Genomic DNA, 25000 nt, shown 5'->3' on the forward strand with positions numbered 1-25000 from the left:
CGAGGACGAGAGGCTGCTGACGCCTCCGAAAGGAATTTGCCCGAAGCAAGAGAGCGGCCTGGCAGGTGAGTGTCGGTGTCTCAGTACAAACGAACCTCAAACCTTTGGCACCTAATATAAGGCCTTTCTGCTTTCATATGGGAGATTAAATACAACCTTTAATGAACTAAGGTGACCTGTAACTAAGCAACACAATAATGTTACTCTATTAATCCAGATAAACAAATAATTGCGATGTGACTTACCTGACTTAGATTGATGAAAAAAAATCAACCAAACTGCAAAAATAATCAATAACAAAGTATTCCTGCTTTGAATTAAAAGCCACAAAAGTGCAAAATCTTTTAAAAGCTACAGCTTGTTACAAAGATCTGAAACTGGAGACTCCTTACAGAAATGTCTAATTTCTGTGAATAAACATCTCCTTACAGCAAACTCCAAATTGACACACCTGTTTATATCACATTTTTGGATGCACTGTTGCTATAAAAAATTTTAATCGATCAAAACAAGCGTATCATATATAAACGTGCGATTCGCTGCTGTCCGAGGTGCTGTTCTACTACTGGACCAATCAGAATGCAGAATTCAGGGGGGAATGTTGGGAGCAGGAAAGTTGTGTAGTCATAAAAGTGAAACGGGATTTAAATGGTTAGGTCTCGATCGCAATAGGACACAAACACACACACACACACACACACACACACACACACAGAGAGCATTCTCAGACAAAAGGAAGCAAAGCACGCTCATTTCCATCTGCAGGATCCTGTCGTGATTGTGATAGCGCTCATCTCCGAGGACTCCAGAGAGATTGTTTTTTTCTTCAGCTGATTTCATTAGGGGTAGTCTGTGCTGTACTGAGTGAAACATCACATTATGGACTTGAAGCCCCCACCTTCCCCAAGAACACCCCCACCCCAACACACACACACACACACACACAAATACCACAAACCCCACCACCACCACCACCACCACCACTGTTTTTTCCCCCTAAACACCCTGAAGGACTCTGGTAGTTGAAACAAATTGTGCAAAACGTGACACAGAACTCAGCGCTCACTTTCATGGAGCCTGAGCCATCTGCTGAAAAAGGTGAAAAACTCATTAAAATTCAAATACTCCAAATGAGAGAGAGAGAGAAAGAGAGAGAGAGGGATTAAAAGAACCAGCTTGCTATTGAATTGGGGTAAAGAGGCAATTTAGCTCAGTCCAGCTGCAGGGTGAGATCTCTCTTTCTTTCTTTCTTTCTTCCTCTTTCTCTCTCTCTCTCTCTCTCTCTCTCTCTCTCACCCTATATCTTTCTGTCTCTATTTTTTTCCTTCTCTTACTCTCTGTTTTTCTCTCTCCTTCTTCTCTCACTGTCTCTCTTTTCATCTGTCTCTCTCCCTTCTCTCGCTGTCTCTCTCGTTATCTTTGTCTCTGTCTCTCTCTCTCATTCTATGCTCATTTCCACTCTTTCACTTTCTCTGTTGCTTTTATCTATCTCTTTCTTTGCCTGATGCTCTCATTTCATCTCTCTCTCTCTCTCTCTCTCTCTCTCTCTCTCTCTCGCAGCATCCTCCATCTCTCTGTCTGTCTGTCTTTCTTCTCTAGCCTTGTCCCTCTATTTCTTTCTCAGTCTGATTCTCTCTCTCTCTCTCTCTCTCTCTCTCTCTCTCTCTCAGCATCCTCCATCTCTCTGTCTGTTTGTCTTTCTTTCTCTAGCCTTGTCTCTCTATTTCTTCCTCAGTCTGATTCTCTCTCTCTCTCTCTCTCTCTCTCTCTCTCTCTCTCTCTCTCTCTTTACTTAGTTATCTTACAAAACAGTCAAGTTCTTTCACGAAGATGCCGCCAGAGGGATCATGGGAAATGGGTCTCATAAAATAATGTTCAGGGTTGGACGAAGTTGGCAGGGGAAAATCGGTGGCTCATGACACTGGCTCCGGGTTTAATAACCTCTTTTTTCCCCCCTCTCTGTTTTTTTGTTTTTCGTAAAGCTTCCTTGTTTGCAAAGGTTTCCTGCGGCATCGAAGACGATTCACTCGTTTTTAAATACACCCTTAATAACCAGAAAGAACCTAATTTAGTCCGAACCCCACATGGTGCCGAGTCCGTTGGCGTTAATTACGGAAGACGATGTGAAGATTTCATTGCAAACGGTTTCACATTTCAAAGCCTGTGAACGCTGAGGCTTTAGCATCAAAGCTGCAACGGGAATGGCAGCAATCCCAAGCGGTTTACGTGCGACTCACGTGACCGGATCATGTGACATACTTGATGAACTGCTCATATCCACCCTGAAGTCTCGACATGTCAAGCAGTTTTTGATATATTTTTTTAATAATCAGTGAAGGTAAAATCACGCTTGAGTAACACGTGAATAGAAACACGGTTGGGTGTGCGTTACCGTTAAAATCTTTAACCGTAAATACATGAAAAAAGGAGTCACGTGTAAAGGAAAGAATCAGAAATCATACATGCCCAAAATTTGAGAAATTTACAATTGAGGTGTAGAAAAACCTGTAACAGAAACAAGTAAAAAACGTGGAGAAAAATAAATCACGTGTGAAAAAATTATTCATGTGAAAACGGAAGTCAAGTAAAAGTGTGTAGGAAAATATTCATGTGCTCTCGCTCTAGAGTGCATATGTCAATCCTTAGACATTTTGTGTGTGTGTGTGTGTGTGTGTGTGTGTGTGTGTGTGTGTGAGAGAAACCTGCAATATGAATATGCATTTAATACAATATCCACCTATCACAGCAAGTCATTCAATCTTTCAAGATTTTTTTTTAAATGACTTCTAAATTACTCGTAATGTGGCAAATTCTATTTTCGACCTCTTTCTTAATAATCTCTGGTTTGAAGAAGAAGAGAGGAGAAAGAAAAAGAAAAAAATAAGGGGTGGGGGGGTTTGTAGGAGGGGATGAGGGAATAATTTTTAATCTTGTTTAAACTTCAGCATTTGAATAATGGGTTATTGGAATGAAAGATGAACATTTTGCCTCCGTAAATCATATTGCGGCGACCGTGCGAGTAAATTTTTAGCCCCTTTCATTAGCTTGGGCGTCGGGGAAAGAGAAAAGGAAGCGAGCAATGTTCGTTCTCGAGCAGGCTGAGAAGAAAGGCAGAGATGAAATGTCCTCGCCGAATGATTAAGAAGCTTGAATGTCAGCTGGGCGTGCAGCTAAACATGTGCACGCTGCCTTGTGTTCATAATTGCCTCCCAGCAGGTTAAAGTATTCTTTTATGCTAAACCTTTTCCGCTTCCCATTTGTTCTCCACGTGAAATAGAAAATGACACGCGAAAGGAGGAAAAAAAAAACACTCGGGCTCCGTTTTCTGGAGAGAGAAAAAAAACAACGCATGCACAAAAAACATAGCGGCGCTGCTCGTGCTCTCAAAGCGCAGATCATTTTTCATGAATTTGCTTTTTTTTCTTTAATATATCCATCTGTCAGCTTCAAATGGAAAAATGAGAGAGTGAGAGCGCGAGAGAAAGAATTCAAGGAGGACGAGTGTGTGTGTGTGTGTGTGTGTGTGTGTGTATACAGTGTATGTGTGTGTGTGTATGTGTGTGAGTGTGTCTCGGAATCAAAAAAAGCTAATTCTGAGCAGAACAACATTATCATCATCCCCAGAGCTGCAGTTTGATCTTTTTCTTCCTCCGTCTGGCCCCACGACATGCGACTGCTGTTTTGACAGGCCTTAAACTCCGCCGATTCGTTCGCACATGTCGCCCTGCATCACATCACATCGTCTGCACACTAACACACACACACACACACACACACACACACACACACGAACGACTATGCTGGACAGGATGAGCAGGTCCATATTTAAGCATTTCATTATCTTCTTGTAAAGATGTACAAAGGGAATCGACTGCATGCCTTCAAATGTGGTCAGAAGCTTCTAGAAAAGCAGCACAGGTTCAAACCACAGATTTACATAAATGCACACATTCTGCCTTATTGCCTGGGATTTGAATAAACCACATGCTGCTTCGTCAATACCGTATTATCTAATTGATATATCAGTAAAAATCTGCATATTTTGATCATAGTTGGAGTCTTCAGTGGCAGAGCTTTGAAACCAGGGATTGAGGGCTCCAGGTTTCAGAGTTTCCAGAAATTTCTGTTTTTCATGAAAGAAACAGTAAGAGAAAAGTGAAGCTAATGGAGGAAGGATTGTTCTAATCTGATATAATGTAGGAGAACAGATTTGTATTTGCAAGACATGCCACTTTAGGAAAACAATCAAGGTCCGGGTCTGGAAGTCAGCAAGACGCAACACTTCCACGAGAGCGATGTATAGCCATGTAGCCGTGTAATGTAATCCGAGCTAATAGTGCTAATTAAATAAAATATGACATTTTGCATAGCCAGAGGCTACAAGAGTTGCTGTTGGGGATGAGATGAAAGGTCGCATAGGCATGTATGTGTGTGTGTGTGTGTGTGTGTGTATATGTGTGTGTGTGTGTGTGTGTGTCATGATCCGCATATCTCCTCTAACAGGAGGTTTCAGATCTAGATTGATTTTTTTAACCCACTGAACCTCTGCTAATACTATCATACCTATACTAATTAGCATAGCTTATGCTATTTGCTAGCAGACCATTGCATATCGCAGAAATGATCCCGATGAGACATTTTTTGCAATCTCACCAACACTGCGTACTGTTAAAAAGATTTATAAGAGCAGTTTATAATTTTTGACTCTGATTTCTAAAGAATGCATCGTTCTGAAAAGTCAGTCTGCAGTTCCCTTTTTTCCCTTTTTTGCTACAGCCATGCAATAGAGCGAAGTGCTTTTCTGTTTGGTTTTTTTCTTGGCCCAGAAATACCCTAATACAACTACTCAGGTGTGTTTTTTCCCCTGAATGATAACTCACTAGTGCTGTTTTGACATCAGGCTGTGGAAGAAGCTTAAACCATCTGCCATGTATTATATTGAACTTTAATGCATTTTGGCTGGACATATTTAAATGACCATATTGTTGAGTTTGGTGTTTTTTAGTGAATTTCATGCACTGTGTGCTTCACTAAAGTTCTCAGATTGAGTCTTGATCCAGATGTTTCAGGTGCTGAAAAAGCTCAGCTGGAAGAAAAACAGAGTCATTAATCAGAAGAACATCCTGATATGATAATGATTTAGCTTTAAAACATGTAGCATTATGGCTTTTACACAGATAATCTGTAAATTTAGAAGCTAACAAGCAGCTGATTGGACATTAAAGGTGAAGTCAGTGATTGTTAAGATGATAGTGAAGTTCTCCTCGTGTTGCACGAAACTTTAGTCCTCCACATGTAAACATCAGAGAGAAAAAAAAAACATGACGTGGCCCACCGAGCAGTCAGTCTGTCAATCATGTTACTAGAGATAAAGATCTGCCTTGTAGGCGTTTTTTAGGGGCGTGGGTTATTGAAGGTGTAAAAAGTAAAAATTCTCATAATTTTTTTTTTCTTTGATACATATTTTGTTAACATTCATAAATAATATAAATGTCATTATATATATTTATATAATATATATTATATATGTAGATAAAATATATATTTTTTCATTTAAAAAATGTCATTATTATTTAAAAAAGGGCAATGCTTAAAACAAGTTTAAACACCTTGATTATCTATCTATCTATCTATCTATCTATCTATCTATCTATCTATCTATCTATCTATCTATCTATCTATCTATCTATCTATCTATCTATCTATCTATCTATCTATCTATCTATCTATCTATCTATCTATCTATCTATCTATCTATCTTATTTCCTAGCTCTGAATTGTGAATTTGTGTTGCTACATGATCCAGTTTCCAGATCAGAACTTGTCTCGACAGAGCCATGTGCTCACCACAGGCATTATTGTAGTGTTTTGCGAGACGAAGCCTTGTTCCTTTCTCTCCTGCAGGTTCTCACTTCCACACATTCTCCCTTATTTCCCCTACAGTGGAATATTTCATGACACATTTGCGACCATATAAAGACCCATTCTGTTTTTTTTACGGCTCGAGCCGAAGCCTCAGCTGCATCCTCGGGCCATTAATATCATTAATTAGTCTAATAAAACCCCGGAGTCAAAGATCCGTCTGCTGAGAGCGAAGGATACATTTATTTTCAAAATAATGATGGGAAGGTTTCAGATCGATCTGCTTCCACTTCTGGATATGTTTTGGAACTGTGCTAAAACTGCGGTTAGTCGAACACGAGTCGGGTTTAGTGAAAGTGAGACTGCAGTGCAGATCATTCTGGACTTCCTGTTTTGTTTAAAACTAGAAGTGGTTGTGGTAGAAGGACAGAAACACTTCGCTTACCTATTTTTTTCTAAATAAATCGTCTGGTAAATGTTTGCACTCAGGTTAGAAGCAGAAGAGTATCAACCCTGAAAGTGGAAAAAGAGTCAAGAAGAAAACGGCTTTATTGCTAATTTCTCGTTTGTTAGCTAACACACAGCATTAACTCTAATGAATGCTAGCAAGAGAGTTAGCATGATAAATCCAGAGCATACCTAGCAGCAGATTGATTACAGTCCTCGTATTAGGTCTGATTTAGGAATATTTCATTTGTCAGAAATTTCCATAGACTCTATGATACAAAAAAAGTTTTATAAGCGGAAAACTAAGGAACTTTTGTCACTTCCTGTGTATAGTTGTCTTGCTTTGGAAAAAAGAAAACATTACCTGTTACAGTGAGTGATCGCCGCACTGCTATTTTGTGTTGCTATATTGCCCACGTATTTGGTTACATCATTCCTCATCTCCTTGATTAATATTTGAACGTGCACAAAGCCGTGTAGGGCGTATACACACACACACACACAACACACACACACACACTCATAGTCCAGCTAGGAAATGTGTGATTATGACGTTTATGATGCTTCTACAAAGCGGAGTTGGATGGAGTTTAAAAAACCAAGCCACGGATATTCTGACGATTTCTTGCTTTTTGCCAGAGTAACGTGGGGACGTCTCGATCGAGGGGACATGCGCCATTCTGTAGCTCTCTCCCTCTCCGTCTTTTCCCCCCGAGCTCGACACGATCACCGAGAGAGCTCTTCAATAAATAATGATGCAACACGGAGCTAGAGAGAGATATTGAAAACATGTTTCCGTAATATGACACACATGCCTTTTTTTTCCCCCAATTAAAATTCACAAAGGCTTGGCGGGGGGAAAACGGCTCGGGTGCCGAGGCCGTGCCAGAATCAATGGTTGCGGATTGTGTGGCGAGGTGAATGTGCGTTTGATTTTAACGTGCTCTTTTAGAGCCATTATTCCTGCTGGTCGTCTTGTTTTTTTGTTGTTTCAATAAAGCCAAGCAAAAAGCCGGGCCCGAGCAGGCGTTTTGAAGTGGTAATTGCCCACTTTTGTCTTGTTACCCAGTTTTCCTCCCTCGCGCCCGGTCTCTCCCAATCTCTCTTTTTCTCCCGATCTCTCTCTCTCTATCTCTCTCTTTTTTCTTCATTCCCATTTATTTATTTATTTTCCCCTAAGATTTTCAAAATACTTTTTCAGTACAAACGCAATCAAATTTCCCAACACGGTTTTTACATTCCCTTTTCACCGCCTTCTTCCGAACAAAATTTCGACAACCGCACCAACAGGGAACACGTTTCCTTCACACTTTGGAACATTGCATTGGAAATTCTTCACAGTGTGACAATCTACTCTTGTCATATCAAGGCTTCAAGTTGTCACAGAATTAATAAACCCCTTTAAAACACACACACTAATGCCAATTGTGAAAACATGAAGAAAAACGTGCATGAAAGTTGTGAACAAAAATTTCAACACAAATCACAATAAGTATTTACCATGTTTCTGCTGCTACTGTAGTTGCTGCTGTTATCGGATCCGTGGCTGCTAAAAAAAAAAAATAGCTATGTTTTTGGTTTAGCTGTAATTATTGAGGCTTCTTTAAAAGAAATTGATTTTGCCATTTTTTAATGAATCCAAATAGTCTGCGAGGACTTTTGCGTGAGTGGGAGGAGATTACACATATGAACCCAGGTGGTATAATCATGGATGAGGAGAACTACTGGAGAAAAAGCTAACCTGACTCAGCGCCTGAGACTAGCATGCATCCTGACGGTGCTATCTTTAGACATAGTGTAATTATTTCTTCTGAAAGGAAAACGTAACGCTATTTATTTTTACCTCTGACGGCTGTGTGTGTGTGTGTGTGTGTGTGTGTGTGTAAGTAGGGCTGCAGTTATCGATTATTTTAGTAATCGAGTAGTCCACTGGTTAGACAATCAATTAATTAACAAGCAATTTTTTTTATTTTTGGTAAATTTTTTATTTTTATTGCTGAAATTGCAATCTGTAAAAAATTATGCCTATTTAGTGAATGTAATTGCCATATTACATCACAATGCAAATAGAAATATATATATGACCAAAGAAAATCATAAAAAATATAAAAATACATTTCAGATTACTTAAAAAAAAAAAAAAAAAGGCGTTTTAGTACGTATGTTTTAGTTTGAAATGATCCCATATTTTTAAACATTTTTCTTTTGTGTTCTTTGGTCTCTATTTTCTCCTCACCCTTCGCTGTTTTCTATTTGTTCCTCTATTTTTCATTCTGCAGCATCTTCTGTGTTTACCTGTCTAGGGGTCTCGTTTATAAATGTGCGTACCCACAAAACGAGGCTGAAAATGTGCGTACGCCACTTTCCCCACCAGGGGTTTGATTAAATAAAAAAACATACCTCTGCTAAAGTGTGCATCTGTAAGTAAACTGTGAGTGCTGCGTACGCACAACTTGGAAACAGAGAACGCGAGAACCTTTGCGTGGAGAGTGGCGTACGCACATTTCCAGGTCCGCTTTGTGCGGATGCCACGCTAGGGCGGTCCAGAGTTTAGCGGGTGGTGGGTCAGTTATAATAGTCCAGTGGGAAACAGTGCTCAGTGTGTAGCTAAACAGACTAAATGATGTTTTCGACTGATGTATTCACATTTTTTTGCATTCGAATTACTCGAGGAATCGTTTCAGGCCTGTGTATGAGTGTAAGAGCTATCCTTCCTGCTCCAAGATGTCGTCCTGCTGAGATCTGCGTGAGTTCCCTTCATGAAAGCAACATGCTATCATTTCTCCCTCCTACCTGCTTAAACTCGGAAATCCACTAACGGGCCACTTTTTTACTCTGGTCTGCTTCCTTGCCCAAGCCCTGTTCAGCAATACAAGACACAAATGTGTGTGTGTGTGTGTGTGTGTGTGTGTGTGTGTGTGTGTGTGTGTGTGAGAGAGAAAGTAAGAAGAGAGATGGAAAAAATCTTTCAGCCGCTAATGGAGCGTAAAAGCACGAAGGCTGCATCCGTGTACTTCTTAGCATCCTCAAATCCGTTTTACCCCCTCTTACCCCTCCACCCCCACACCCTTTACCCCCCCATCTCGGATTTTTGCCTCGTCGCTTGCCTCGGTTAATCACTTTCCATGCGCTCATTTAAATATTAAAATTTTCTTTAATCATCAAAGGCAGGGAGCCTCATGCATATTCATATCTTCAAGACGCCCTCCCTCCCTTCCTCCCTCCTCTCTCTCTCCCTCTCTCTATACACTTTTCCCCCAGAATTACAGGTTCATTACCTCGCTCTGAAGCCAAACAGTCATTACCAAGAGCCAGCTTTTTAATTGCCGATGCTTTGGCCGTCATCGAAAGTTTACTGGAAAAAAAATGGGGAATAAATATGAGTTTTTACAAAAACTTGTAGAGCATGGATTTTTTTAATGCTGTAAAGAAAAAACAGATAGAGATTGAGAGACGGAATAGAGAGAGAGAGAGATTGAGAGAGGAAGAGAGAGAGAGAGAGAGAGAGAGAGAGAGAGAGAGGAAAAACCTGTTCTCTGGCTAGAGCTCTGAATATTTGTCAAGAGGCTTGACGAAAGTTGCATTTGCATAATGACTTTGTAGTTCTGCATTAATAAAATTTGCATATGAAGCCGTGTTAATTACTCCTGATCAGGCTTTTTTGCATTCATGCATGGTAATTTTCGGAGACTTGCGAGAATTGATGTCCTGGCGTCAGGGCTGTGATTGGTGGCGGTGCTGGTTGTGGAGGTGGTGTGTACGTGTGTGTGCGTGCGTGCGTGTGTGTTAGCAGGATGGTGGTGGTGGTGGTGGTGGCGGCGGCAGTGGGTGGGGGATTATGAAGAACGACAGAGGAGGGGTAGGGAGCAGAGGAGATGATGCGATGATGCGATGGCGTCGGATGTGGCTCGGAGAAATGAAGATGGCACGTTTCGCGTGTTTGTGCGAGTCGCTTTATTGTGCCTGCTCTCTCTTTTTCTCTCTCTCTTCTTTCTTTCTCTTATCCAGCTCAAAGCAGCTCCTGTAATTGGTGTGTAAAAAAAAGAGAGCAAAGGAGTGATATGCGGGAAAAAATGAAAAAAGAATTGCACGTAATAAAACCTAAAAGAAAAAAGGGACAAAAAAAATGCATGCTTGATTACAGAAAAGGCAAACAGGCTGGACGGCAGGAAGGCAGACGAGGGAATCGATCGTGTTTAAAATGAGGACAGGATTCGAAAGGAGGATTTTTTACTAAACAGGTCCCTTTTTTTCCTCCTTATTTTTCTGCCGCTTTTTCTTATTCTCCCTATATATTTACATATATACTTACACACACTTATGTTTCACATTATGTACATTTTGAAGGTCGGAGCTCTGGGGTGGGGGATCATGGTTATGGGGGCAAATTGCCTCAGCTTGGGGTCAGAATTGTCCACCTTTAAGTGACGCTGGCTTTCCACCCACTTTCTCTTTTTTCCCCCTTTCTCTCCTTTTGTCGAGACCCTGCTGAGTTCAAGCGTTCGTCTATGGAATTTTGGCCTCTCACTGGTGGTTTGGCAAAGGCATCACATGCCACTCTGTGTGTGTTAGTATGTGTGCATATGTGCATGTGTGTTTGTGTGTATCCGATTATATACCACCACTAGCAAAAGCTAAATAGGTGTGTTTGGTGGATGGCGTGTGGTGTGTCACCACCCCGCCCCCGCCCCCCGTTCTTCAGAAAAAAAAAAAAACAGTGGTCTCCTCCTCATTTTGTTGGAGAATTAATCCCAGAACTTTAGAGCAGCGTGAAGAGTCTGGGGCCGTGTCCAAAACAAAGCCATCATTCTTTTTCATTTTTTCTCCCCTCTGTGCACGACGGCTCTGGCACTCATCTCTCGGCCTTCATTTATTTATTTATTTATTTATTTTAAGCGCATGTCATCGTTGTTGTGATAATCGTAAAGAAAAAAAAATGCATGCAAATGTTTAAACCTTCTGATTTATAAGCCGGATCGCAGCGTATCTTTCAAAAAAGGGGAAGAGTGGAGGTCTAGCGCCTCGTCTTTATTTTGTTTTCGTCTCTTGCGTTTCTCTGTCTCTTTTTTTTTTTGCTACGCTAGAGCTTTGGATTAATGCGCCGCACAACTCTGTGTTTAATTTTTTCCGAAAAGGAAACCTAGATAATTGTAATATGCAATGCGAGTACGCAGACATCTCTGAAATCAGATGCTTGGAGAATTCTGGAATTGATTCTGGAGTTCGACGAGTGGTTTATATAGCATTTTATAAGGCATTTAATTTTCCTGAGACTGGAGACTCCTTCCAAACATATAAAATCATTTTCTCATTGAACACGTTACTCAATGACACAGAGCAACCCTACCTGATCAATCAGAATGAAGAATTCCTGCACACTGAGATAATCCCCCCCGCTGAATGTACTTCATCGAGCTGAATTTTTTACTACACCCCAACAAAGAAGTTGAAAGTACAAACAAGTCGAACGTATTAAACATGGGTGAGTTTTTAGCAGCAGCAAGGCATTAACACGTCCCACATGAAGACATCAAACGGCTGCAGTGCTACTCTGCGGTACCGGCATGACGGCGTTTCAGTGTCTCTCTGCCGCAAGGCAGGGGATAAACTTGTCGCCGATTTGGGTTGTGAACACAAGCAAAGCTCTCTACATGCGCCGGTGGCTTGTGCCCTCGTGCTCATCATGTTCTTTTCCACACTTTTCCAGACACGTAGTGCAAAGCAGGCACTCGCTGACAAATGCTGCTGCACTTTCATAAAATTATCCAAGGTGGCTAATTCACTGCTATTAAATCCTCTTAAGGTTCAGGAACTGAGATATGCCTTCACGTCATCTTTTACTTTTTTTTCTACCAGTCTGCCAGAAAAAGGTCTTTGCATAACTGGTTTGAAGGGTGAGCTGCAGCACCTTCCTTTGCATGTTGATACAGTAGCTCTGTCACCCTGACACTGTTTGTTTAGCAAGCTACTCGAGCAAGCGTGGAGATTTGAATTTGTAAAGCGTGGGAGAAAAAGGCTGGAGGAGGACTTGTAAGCCCTTTCCAGCAGGGCCCAGACGCCAGCTCTTCGAATTGCCGTGCTCTTAAAGCGGCTTTGGTGAGAGAGTGAGCGGATCACGGCTGTGGACAATGACGTGCGCGTAGAAAGCGGTGGACAGGATGGGATTAGCAGGTTAGCGCAGGTTCCTCCTCACCGCTAACACGCTCTCCTGACTCCCCCAGGCTTCTGACACAGCGTGGCTCAAGGAATTAGTCCAGCTCCCAGATTTAAACCTTTACCGGCTAATGGAGCCTCTAAAGCCCAGAGCGTTTTCCTCGCAAAGGAGTGCTGCCGCCAGTTATGTAGGAAGCGTGGACACTATTAGCTCAAACTAATTTTTCACTATGCTAGCCATGAGGATTAGGATGCTGTGTTGGAATGATTCAGGAGAGGCGTTTGTACAATTTAAGCCCAATTACAAGCAACAGACCATTTGTTTGTCATTGAGGAAGGTGGAAAGTGTGGCTGAAAGAGCAGGGAGATGTTCTGAAGGGTGCTGAAGAGAAACGCAGCCTGACGAAATGTGGGTTGATCCTCTTGTTTAGGGGTGCTTAAGGCTTCCCAATTTCACATGCTAAAGGCTTCAGTACGAACCCCTTTTTCCCATTCTGCTGGCGATATTGAAATTTGTCCTCTGTGGTCACTGCCCCCTCTTTTGGTCTGTCACTTCATTTTGATAAATGCGGAAAACTCCAGGCCTTGTGTGTGTATGTAGCAGCCCTGTAGCCTATGCTTCTACAGTGCTAATTGCTCATGACTGTGGAGTTTGCTGGAGAGCAGGATTACTGGCTGGCACTGCTTGAGGATTCCTCGAGACTTCATCCCGTTTAACCCAGTTTTTTTTCCCATGATTCCACTTTAGTCTTTGTTTTTATCTACAAGAGTCTGAGATTGTTTCCAAGCCATTTCCCCATCTCGCTGTCCTCTGAGGCTTTGTTTTGGTCCTGTACATGCAGGGTTTAATGTTCTTCCCATCACGGGGCGACATGTCAGTGACTGTGGAGATGTTTTTTCTATTTACCGGGTATTCAGAGCAGTCTGGGTGGTGGTGAAGTAAATTGCGGAAAAGCTGTAAAAGCAGATTGAGTTTCTCCTCATGGGTTTGGGTCTTTAGCATGCCCCCCAAAACTAAACAAACACGTCAAATTATTCACCCCGAACAAACACAATCGCTGTAGTTCACTGGCGCTATTGATCTCTGTGGTAATGCTGTGCACAATAAAAAAACACTTGAGGATTTTACCGTCTGAAAAAAAAATCAATCAAATTAGATGTCTGCAGTTACATAAGAAATCAGTGGCACGTCGCAAACAAAAATGGTCCTTTTGTAGCAACCTGTTGGATGGACCACTGGCAGACTAATTCATTGGATAGCTAGAGGGCTTTTTAGCTGTAAACAATGCTGGATTTGAGCCAGAAGGAGCCACCGTGCCTCAGCAGACATCCCTCTGATCAGAAACTAGAACAATAAATCACTATTTGGCTCTCTCAAAGCCATAGAAACCTGTCGTTTAATCCAACGAAATTGGCTGATGCTCGGTGAACAGAGCGGACTGCCTGAGTGCCTGAGGTATTAATGTAGCTGGCACCAGTTCTTTTGCTTTCCCCTGCTTTCCATCTAACCTTTCGCTCATTTTCATTTCGAGCCACAATGGCATTATAACAATGCATGCTGGATTAGGGCTTGTGCACACTTAATCCATTGTATTTGTTTTTCCATCATTTACAGCTGTTTAATGCAGGATTTTCTTTCTCTGGCATAAACATCTGCAGGGTTTTGCCAAGGTCTTGCTCTCCATCTTCAGTCAGTGGTGTTAATTTGTTTGAAAAGGACACTTTTTGCTGCTGCCAAACTTATGGATGTTTGCCTAATGTGAAAGAGCTAGCATGAGAATCGGATCTTCAGAACCATCGTCGAGTCTTTCTACCTCGCTCGGTTTTATTGCCTCGTTTTTAATTCAGCCGGTTGTATGAAAGCGTCACTCCTTTCACGAGCCCAGAAATCAGGTGAGATTCCTAGGGCCAAATGAGCTATCATTAAAGCTAATCAGTGGCACTGCAATGGAGAGGAGCAGCGCGAGCTACGTCATCAGATGATAGTGATACCAATCAACCTTGTTAGCGCCAGAGGTGTGAAATGAATATGATGCCTGTCAGCGAAATCAAGAGTTAGTGGCTGAGTGGGGATATTACTTTCTGCACTACTTTCTCACACTCTATATCATAATGGCAACAGACCTTGTAAGAACAACATAATCTCTCATATACTGTGTTCCAGTGCTAAAATGGTGACTTGATGCTAACACTGACCACAAAAAAATGAGTTGGATGTTTTCAAGTAACACAAATAACAGTGATTCTGATTATTACGTTGTGAGGACATTTGCTAAGACACTGGGAAATATGGATGTTATGAATGAAGCGTGAACTAGCTAATGACTGAGAATAAAGTTTGAGAGAGCTAGCATGTGTCTTATTTGCAACGTATCAGCAAAATTACAAGAGAAACAAGAAAGAACTGCTAGTAATACCAGCAATTCTATTGGGCCATACAGGTATATTTTCAAGAAAAGACTGAACGAGTAAAATTATGATGTAATTATCTTTAGCAAAGTAAACCAATGTTTCATGAGTTACACCATACTGAGAATTGATGGATTCCATGAGTTCCCAGACTACCCCCCGTCCAGCACATTTTAAAGTTTTTCCTGCTCCCGAGACATCTGATTAGCCTACTGGACTAATTAATGATTAACATCCTGAGTTGAAGTGGTTGTGTTAGAGCAGAAAAAAATGCTTCAATGTGCTACTTCAGGGCCAGAGTTGGCAACCTGTGCATTATGCCATGCTGAGATATCGGGAGCTTGGTTTTCTCTAAAACGCTTGACTTTTGATGCCACGAGTTGTTCATGTCGAGTCTTTTGAACATAGCAATAATGGAAAGTCACAATGCAATCTCTTCCTGCTTCAGAAAAATCCCCTTGCCCTCTTGGCTGGCATGTCTCCTGTGCCATGTTTTTGAGCACACATCACAAGGACCTTTTATGGTGCCCACTTCTCTTTTGTGGGGGATGTTGAATGCCCAGCTTTTTATAGTTACATTTAAAGGGAGTTGGATGCCTGGTGCAGCTGGGCCTCATTATGGTATACTCCATCCAAAAATGCACGTGTAATTAATTCGCTCACCCAGACCCTCATTGCTCCCTCCTTTCTTCCATCCATCCAGGACCTCCAGTCTGCTCGCTTTCTGTACAAAGTCCTTAGAGGAACTTGTCTGAAGCTCGAACGGGCCTTGGCGGTAGCCCACCTTGGAGGGGTGGGGTGATGGACGGCACTTATGCAAGCGAGCCTTTAAGATGGGTGGTAAACGCTCTGTCTGGATCGATGTTTAATTTCCGGTTCGATGTGGTTTTAAAAAACGGAGTGAATCATTTTAAACAATGTTCTTTGTGTGTCATGTTCTTCTTGTAATGCACGGGGGCTCTGCCAAGCTCGAGCAGACTGCCGTAGCTCAGTTGCAGGGCTATCAGACGGAGAGAGGCCTTTTTAACTCCCCGGTGCATCACTGCGTCCACTCGCTGATGTAAACCCACTCGAACTAGATGAATAGCTTATGCAATTTTGTGAAGTCCGTTCTGCAGTGAGGCAATGCCAGGAAACACTTCTGTCTCTTGACAGTGAGGTTTTTGCCGTTCGTTTTCATTGTTTTGCTACCCGACGGCTTGTGAGCTCACACACACACACGCCCTTATTTGAACACTTTAATTTGTTAACACCACACAGTATTTAACTGCAAGTGAAAGAGTTCAGCTTAAAGCAACAGCATTACTTTTGCAAGAGGGGGGAGCCTAACATAGTTTGATTGATTGCATATTATTTTATTGTAGTGTAGCATTTCACACCAAACGTAAAAGTCTGGTAGCTATCCCCCGGCCTCCTTGTAGCAGACAAAGCAAGTGAAGTGTAGTAGAGGGGTTTGGAGTAGAAAACTAGAAGGAGAAGAACAAGGAGGAGGAGAATGAAGTCTAGGAAGAGGAGGAGGGGGTACTGGTTGAAGAGCTCTGTTTCTTGCAAATAAAAACAGATTGGACTGGTTATAGAAGAGAGCCTGGTTTCATTTAGACTGGAGACAGGCGTACTGTGTGAATGCCATACCCCCCACTACCACCACCACCCTCTCCTCCGTTTACAGCTTCTGACATGCTTTTTCCAGCGCTGCTTTCTGCTGCACTTTTTCCTTTTTTGTGTTTCCCTTTTTTTCCCAGCCTACTTTCCCCCCCTTTTTTGCCTGAGAATTAAACAGAAGTACAGCAGCATGCTCTTGTAATCTTCTTTATCATTTTCGAAAATCGTTCCATTTTAATAGCTTAAGTGAAAATGGCGGCTGAAGTCGTGTGCTGTGCAGGGATCGTTTTCGTGAGCATCGTTTAAATACCGGCCATGTCGCGTTAACATCTCCGTCGCCAAAGGTTAGTTTTAGCCTTCCATCATAATCACAGCGCAAAGAAATGTTTTCTTTATCCTGACAAATAGAGGGCTTTGTTTATAGAGACTCTGAGCTGCGATTGCAGTTATTATTCTGTCTAGCAGAATAGTAACCAGGCCGAGATGATTTCATCAGGTAGGCCTGACCCCCTAAACCTTTTTTTTCCTGACAATATGTCTGCACAAAAAATATCCTCCGTGTTTTGTTTTGCTAATTAAAGCTACATCACCCCCCACAAAGTGACGTCTGTTTTGTGGAGTGTTTTATGTGTTTATATATATTTTTTGCGCACCAGCATAGCATTTTCGTTTCGGTTTTAGATGCACCAGAATTGAAAGGGAATACCGGACAAATATTTTTCTCTAATTGTAATTTGTAAATTATATTTCCGGCCCAGGCACAGTGGTTGGCACAGTTATTGGAGTTTTGTACGCCTGATTTAATTTTACAGGTGCCTGTTAAATAAGGACCTTTCACGCTCTGGCATGTCGGATGACGGGAAGCACCTCACACTTTTTTTTTTTTGGGTGAAGTGTGTGTACATGATGAAGCTCATGGTCCAGCAGCCTCAGCTGTCCCTCGTCTCAGGACGGCAGCTCGCGTGCAATCAGAGCCTTATAAGGGCCGTTCGGAGCAGAGGTGCCCCCCTTCTCCACCCTCGAGTCTCTGGTTCCTCGCTTTAACCCTCATCTGGTCTGGATCTGTTCTTCCAGGCCACAGCCCGCACGGCTCGCTCTGTCTCCACAGTATAAACACATAAACCAGGGCCAGAACGTGTGGACCTAGCATCATCTTATACACAAAGCCACACACACACACACACACACACACACACACACACACGTTGACACTTTCCCCTCCCTCAAGTCCTTGGGATCGATTCAGAGGGACAGGCGCCAAACATCGAGGCCTGCTGCTGGAGCGGGCTTTGGTTCTGAGCCATGTTTTCTCCAGACCAGAATTATTTAAAAAAATTCTCCTACTCTCTGTTTGATAGTAATGAAGAGTGCTTCAGCAGTAATAATACCACCCAGAGACTGAAGCAGAAGTCTGCCGATTTATAGGATGACCAAACTCTTTTTTTTATTTATTCCAATCTGTATATAAACTTGTATCTCGCTCGTTCGCTCACTCCTTCAAAACCCGCTTCACTTTCAGTGGACTGCCGGTGAAATAAGGTTGCCCAGCCTCCACCGAGAACCTCATTTTTTTCTCTTTACTCTGAGGCAGGAGCTGCTTTAGCGCTTTAGCTCACAGAGGAATCCACGAAGCAATCAGAGTGCAAAGAGAGGAGGCTGATTTCAGGAAGAACTCGCTCCGACAGTGAGCTCTGGCGTATGACAATTTCAGACGAAAGAGTCTACCCGGGAAGTTAAATGCAAAATTCATGTTATTTTGCAACGGAATGAAAAAAAATAACCCTTGGTTTTTTTTTCCTTTATTGCTCGATGCTACAGGTTTTTTTATCACGAACCCCCATGCTGCCAGTTCTGTTTGGCCAACAGAGTGCAGCTTTGTTACATCAGAGCGACAGAGCCGAGCCAGGAAGGGGAGGAGAGACTCCAGGCGTATATATATATGCTGTGCCGATGCTCCCACTTGGCCCAGTCTACTTTAGAGTGTCTTGATGAAGGATGTTGTGGGGTGGGATGGTGTGGGGTGGGCTGTCCAAAAATCTGTTCCTTCCTGTTCATGCCATGCTTAAATGCCTTATTTAGTTCACAACGTGACTTCATGCCATCACATGGCAGCGGAACAAACGACACCGTTGCCTAATTAGACATTTTAGCATATGAGATTTGGAAAACCAATGTCATCGGCTAAAAACTTAACGTCTGTAAATCGATGGAACATTGGGACGTGTGCAAATTGCAAAAATTGCATAAAATTGGCTTCCTAATTAAAAATTGTTAACAATTTATAATTTACACAATTAACAATACAACTCTGTGAGAGTAATTAGACCGAAACCTAAGTTTTGTGAAAATACAGTTTGCATAAATTCCTTTCATAAAACATCCACAGAAAAGCTAGCATGACTGAATGGTAGCAACAGTTACCTTAGCATTAATGATTCTATTTACGCATAGATAAATGGTTCATTTCATAGTGGTGTTTAACGTTACCACTTCCATTTTGAATACGTCCATTTTACAATCCTACTTCTTTGTCTATTTGTATTTAAAATCTTCGTTTCCACGGTAGACTTTTAAAAACCAAAACTTTCAGAGACACCGTCTTCATTAACGGTGTTTTGGCAGACACACTTCTCCAGAGCGACTTACAATTATCTCATTTATACAACTGAGCAGTTGAGGGTCAATGGCTTTGCTCATGGGCCCGGCACTGACAGCTTGGTGGTGCAGGGACTTGAAATCATGACCTTCCATTTCAAAAACCGACTCCTTAATCACTGAGTTACCATTTCCCTTCTTCAGCTCGTCTCATCGCCGATTAGCTTACTTCAACTATTCATTTACATAAACTGGTTATACACTAACTGAGGATTTACTGGATTAGGCCTTTTTTTTTCTTTCTAATTGTGTAGTTTTTGTTCCAGGACTCACTTCTGCACTTCTTTCCTGAGCTCCTGCCTTAGACTTTAGGACTCTATCTATCTAGCTGTACATTGCATAGCTAGCATGTTAGCTAGCTAATTAATTACTAAATGTCTTAATATTGGCTTTTTGCTTAGAAAGCAGGACAATCAAATGGACAGGAACTTGCAGCGTGCTTGAATCAGCCTGTTTGTGTTACTTTTTTGCTCATATTTATGAGGCAGGTACAAACTTGCAGGTGAGAAAGGCTGTCTCAGAGCTCAACATGCATGTGTGTGTGTGTGGGGGGGCAGGATTAGCAAGTAAAAATAAGGCTGCCCCTATCCCTCAGTCTGTCCACTTCCTGTCTCCCTCTCACTTTTGACCAGACTCAGACATGTCTGGCACTTTCACATCTAATCTGTTTAATTTGTTAACATGAAACAGGCATTTTCTTCCCCCCTTTAATACAAAGCTGCTGACATCGGCCTCCAGTGCAAACCGGTGACCCTTAAAACAGCCATAAAGTCTGTTGAAAGGCATCACTTTTTACCCAAACACACACACACACACACACACACACACACACACACACACACACACACACATTTAAGATCACTACGGGTAAAAAGGGCAGTTTATTTTTACAAAAAAAAAAAAACATTAAGAAAAAACAGTTCATAGAATAATTTTTTTTTTACATTTATTTATGTAAATTATGTGTGCACAATTAATTCATTTGCATACTTAATAAAAATGGAATTCTAGATTTAAAATGCTTACGCTTAATAGGACGATTTTTGCAGGATTTTTTTTCTCAAGTTTTTTTTCCAGTTTAAAAGAAATTTAAAAAAGTACCAAAATATTACTGCCTGCTATAAAAAAAATTTTCATTTATTATTATAATTATTTATTTTTTTTATAAAAATGTATTTATTTTTTTTTTTTTTCGCGGAAATTCCAGCAGGTTTAAACATGAACATGTAAAAGGTCGTAAACATTAAAGTTCAGAATCTAGAAAAAAGGAATACATTTTTATATTAAAAATTGTATATTAAATATTATATTAAATTTGAAAACTGATTAGGGATTGCTATGATATAATGTTTCCACTGCAGCATTTCCAAAAATTCTAAAGAAAGTCAGCGTGTATAGAGTACTGAGAGAAAGATATCAAGGAATAAATTACGTGAGTAGGCCGAGTGGGCGGGGCTTAAAAAAATGATTGCTAGAAAAAAGGTGACTTGTGAATATGTTCCTATTAAGATTTTCTTTTGCCATGCTTGCTATGAGTTGAGGTCAGAAATCGAATTTTCTTTTTCTCCTACGAGTCGGTAGACGATGGCTTTGTGACATCACGTCTGCCTAGGTGCTTAATTCCTCTCTCAGCTCTGCCACTTTCTTGTCACCGGGCTCACGAGTGTAATGAATTTAATTCATTCTGATTTCACTAAGCTGCTCAGTGTTCGCTTTTTCTTTTTTCTATTTCTTTTTTAAATTCTGCCCCTCGTTCCTTGTCCCCGCACACCATTCTACCTCCCGCTTAATCCCTGCCTCGTCTAATCTCACGTGAGGAGAGCAAGCACGCTCAAAAGAAAAGAAAAGAAAAGTCAAGAAGAAAGAAAGAAAGAAAGAAAGAAAGAAAGAAAGAAAGAAAGAAAGAAAGAAAGAAAGAAAGAAAGAAAGAAGGCTAAGCAAAAGACATACGGAAATCCTTTTTGTCGGCTTGAATGTAGACAAATGTAAATGTTGGCACACGTTTGTCTGGCACTTTTGGCTGTCAGAAATGAAAGTAAGAAATAGGAGGGAAAAGAGAGAGAGAGAGAGAGAGAGAGAGAGAGAGAGAGAGAGAGAGAGAGAGAGATGGCGAGTGTGTGTGGTGACTTGAGTGAGCGCAACGCACCAATAAATTGTAACAAATGGCATCATGTTATTGTGTATTGTAAAATTATATACTGCTGTAAATTGAAATAATCTGATCTTAGAAAATTAGGCCATAAAAAACATTAGAGCTGAAAAAAAGACCCTTGTGGTGAAGAAGAAGGAGAACAGGAGGAGGAGGAGGAGGAGGAAACAGGCAGCAAATCACAATTGTCAGTGTGGATGCCTGGCTGATGGTGTGTGTGTGTGTGTGTGTGTGTGTGTGTGTGTGTGTGTGTGTGGTTATGGAGGTCAGGACACTGTCTAGGCAGCAGATATGTCTGTGTGTGTGTGTGTGAGTGTGTGTGTGTGTGTGTGTGTGTGTGTGTGTATAGTGCTCTTCCCCGGAGTGAATATGTCCAGTCAGGGATCCAGTCAGGGGATTTGGCCAGTTGAAGGGAGGAGAATGTAAACCAGATGTTGTGTGTGGGAAATAGCTGTGTGCTGTCCACTCCAAGTTTGCACTAGTGTGTCTAACAGGCTGTAAAAACAGCTGCTTCCAGATTCCGTCGCCCCATTTACACTTAGTAAATCACCCATGATTCTCTGCTTCGCCGAGGGCCGAGAGCCCTTTCGGCTCTGCCTACCGACTACCGAGTGTCTCTGTCTCGCAGGAGGCCGAGCTCAGGCAGGAACCTGTTCCTGTTCCTGAGTGTTTATTCGATGCTTCTGAGGTAGCGCTGTGTCTGTAAAGTGGAGTTCAGAATTCCTTTTCTTTTTTACTTTTTCACCTGGACTTTGAAAATCTAAATGTTCTTCTACATAGTTGAACTCACACAATACAAATCATTCGCAACCTTTCATAAAAAAAGGTTAAAAACCTTTAATAATCATTGCAAAATTATGTAAAGTATGTAAACAGTACTGTTTATTGTAAATACTGTATTACATAAAGAAAAACAGGTACAAAAATTTAATTGCGTAAATGCGGGGCAGGGGCACTCACTGGCGCCCCCCAGCTGGTTGTGCCCTAGTTTGCCTATGCCTAGAAACGGTGCTGATCTTCGAGTTTCTCAAACTGACCTTGTGTATATATATGTATATAATTGAATTTAGAGGTCTTTGTGCGTGCTCTTGAGGGGTGGAGCTAATCTCGCTGGGACAAACCACATCTGATGCGTAAGAAACGTTCGGACATCAGAATCCCTCGGCAGGAGAATGACGAAGGAATACGTGGAAATGTAAACCTGTTTGTAGTAATTTACTTAACTGTTTGCTTTAGTGAGACTTCGTTGACACAGTGCAAGAGTTCCTGCACAATTTTTCTCGCATCTCTCATCTGGCTTGTTCTTAGTCTGGATTTCTGTAAAGTAGCTTTGTCACAAAAAAATTGAGTTGAAAATGAGTTTAATAGCTAGCAAATGGGATCTGCTGGATGACATCACTATGTTGCTGGATGCTGATTGGGAGACGTGAAAGAGTGTTCAATTTTTGTATACGTTATTATATACTAATTTAATGGAAATTTAATGGGGCTGTAACTTCCAGAAGTCTTGTGTGTCACTCACAGTAATCAATATCGTTCATAGATACATATTTTATAGCATTCTTTTAAGCTGGCAGGTTTCGTGGCGTCTGTGCATGTATATTGGACAGGGCATGTGTACGAATCGGCATGCTTTTGTTCACCGGGGCACAATGTGGCTGCAAAACTGATTTGCATGTAATTGTTGCCTCGGATTCGCTATGATAGTCATAAACAAGACATTAGCAATTCAAGGTGAGGAATTAGAGGCCTGAGAGACTTCCAGATCACACACATGGTAATGAAGCCCCTGGCTTAATAATGCAAGAAATGTCAGGAAACTTTCCACCAGCCGGGCGGACGCCAGGGAGGCACCGCAGGCCTAGGGCTCGTGTCATCTTTGTTCTAAATGCAAATCAGTTTGTCGTGACATTGACTCCATCAAATATGGAGCGTCGGAGGCATGATGAGAGACCGGCCAGGTCCTTTGCTTTCTCCTCCAGGTCTACTCCATCACACACAGGAGCCATTTGTCAACCCATTAGTATTCAGATATATATATATATATATATATATATATATATATATATATATATATATATATATATATATAGGAAGTGTGGAAAATGAATTAAATATTGATGAATTTCGATGGATGGATGGATGGATGGATGGATGGATGGATGGATGGATGGATGGATGGATGGATAGATAGATAGATAGATAGATAGATAGATAGATAGATAGATAGATAGATAGATAGATAGATAGATAGAATTTCCATTTCCAACTTTTTCCTATTCTTAACCAACAACCAACAAGAGTTCGTAGTGCGAGAGTGTGAATGTTTGAAGCCTTCTTAGCTTTTCCAGACTGCAAAATATAATGAATACAATCTAGACCTTAATAATTTAAGACCCTCAGTGTGCAAACGGCATGCAGTTCAAAGCGAAAACAGCGGTGCCTTAAAGACGAGAGCTTCTAAAGCTCAGGAAAATTCCAAGGTTATCTGAATAAGTCCTGGTTAACAGGATGTCCAGTTTTGAAGTGCGAGTTTGCCGTCCCATGTGCCCAATTTTTTTCTTCAATCTTTCTCCCTTTTTCCTGGTTTCGCTGGCATGAAAGGCCGCAAGTCCCCCCAAAAATAACTCAAAAGGTTAAGATATTAATTAAGTGGCGAGGGCTGAGGAGGAGGATAATGAGAGGCGCTCTTCATAAACAGACTCACTAGTGCTCCACTCGGAGAGCAGGGATGAAGGAACGCACCAAAATCGCGAGTCTGTCGGCTGCCGGTCTCGCCAGTCATTAACGGGAATTACCTTTCAGCCCTGCTAGAAGCCGGCACCTTTTACAGCTGTCATAAGCGGCCCTGGTCATTAGTGCACACAGAGCGAAATTCATCCCAAGCAATTAAAATGGACTGCTACATGTTCATTTGAACACATCTCTAAATATGTGGACCTTTCAGAAGTTAGCTTTTAGTTAAAGAAGAGGAGGAAAACCACTAGGATGTGCTGGCACATGAAAAATAATCAAGACTTCCTGTTTTTTTGTTGATCCCTTTGCTCTTTGCTATTTATGGTTACATTTCATATTATTGCTTACATCAGAGTAGTTAGAAACATGTAGTTGTTCCCTGAACAACATCCCACTGGAGACTCCTTCCTTTTTTACGTACGAGTCCCTGCGAGTCATCCGTTACTATAGAAATGATAATAGAAACGAAGTCAATGAAGCTATAAGTTAGTGACCAATCAGAATTGAGAACTCTTCTTTTATTTCCAACGACTGCATGGAGAAAATGAACACTCCGAATTTTATGTCCGCGACATTAATCGTAAACTGCCTAGCTATTGGCACTTCCCCGGTAATTGTCCGTGGAGTGCTAAGCCTGTTTCCCCTCGCCGAGCCGCGCAGCCTACCATAATAGCCGTGATTTAATTTAGCTATTTAACCTGTAATTCCAGCAATATTTATTGAAGAGCGAGGGGAGAAAATTGGGCCATTAGGCACTGAGGATGAATACACCGAGATGAAAATGAACACGCCTAACTGGTAGTTGACCTTCGCGTTCTGTGGTGGAATTTTATTAGCGTGGCCCGCTGTAATTACCGCAAATTGAATCATAGAGAAAAACTGAAATCATTTGGTAATGAGGAGTTTTTTTGTTATTATTATTATCCGTTATTGCACTTTTGCGACTGGGCTGCGGGTATATGACGTCCCTCACACACACACACACAC

The 25000-nt window shown here is 41.5% G+C and overlaps 1 protein-coding gene across 2 annotated transcripts in view; it reads left to right on the forward strand.

Moving 5' to 3' along the window:
* Positions 1-25000, forward strand: part of bcl11ba (BAF chromatin remodeling complex subunit BCL11B a) — a 51698-nt gene that overhangs the window by 15139 nt on the left and 11559 nt on the right. For both annotated transcript variants that reach the window (XM_046856475.1, XM_046856476.1), the window contains exon 2: positions 1-65. This exon is cut by the window's left edge and continues 328 nt beyond it. In XM_046856475.1, coding sequence (XP_046712431.1) covers positions 1-65 — 65 coding nt within the window. The remainder of the gene's footprint in view (positions 66-25000) is intronic.

This window comes from Silurus meridionalis, chromosome 8, assembly GCF_014805685.1.
Source record: "Silurus meridionalis isolate SWU-2019-XX chromosome 8, ASM1480568v1, whole genome shotgun sequence".
Classification (NCBI taxonomy): Eukaryota; Metazoa; Chordata; class Actinopteri; order Siluriformes; family Siluridae; genus Silurus; species Silurus meridionalis.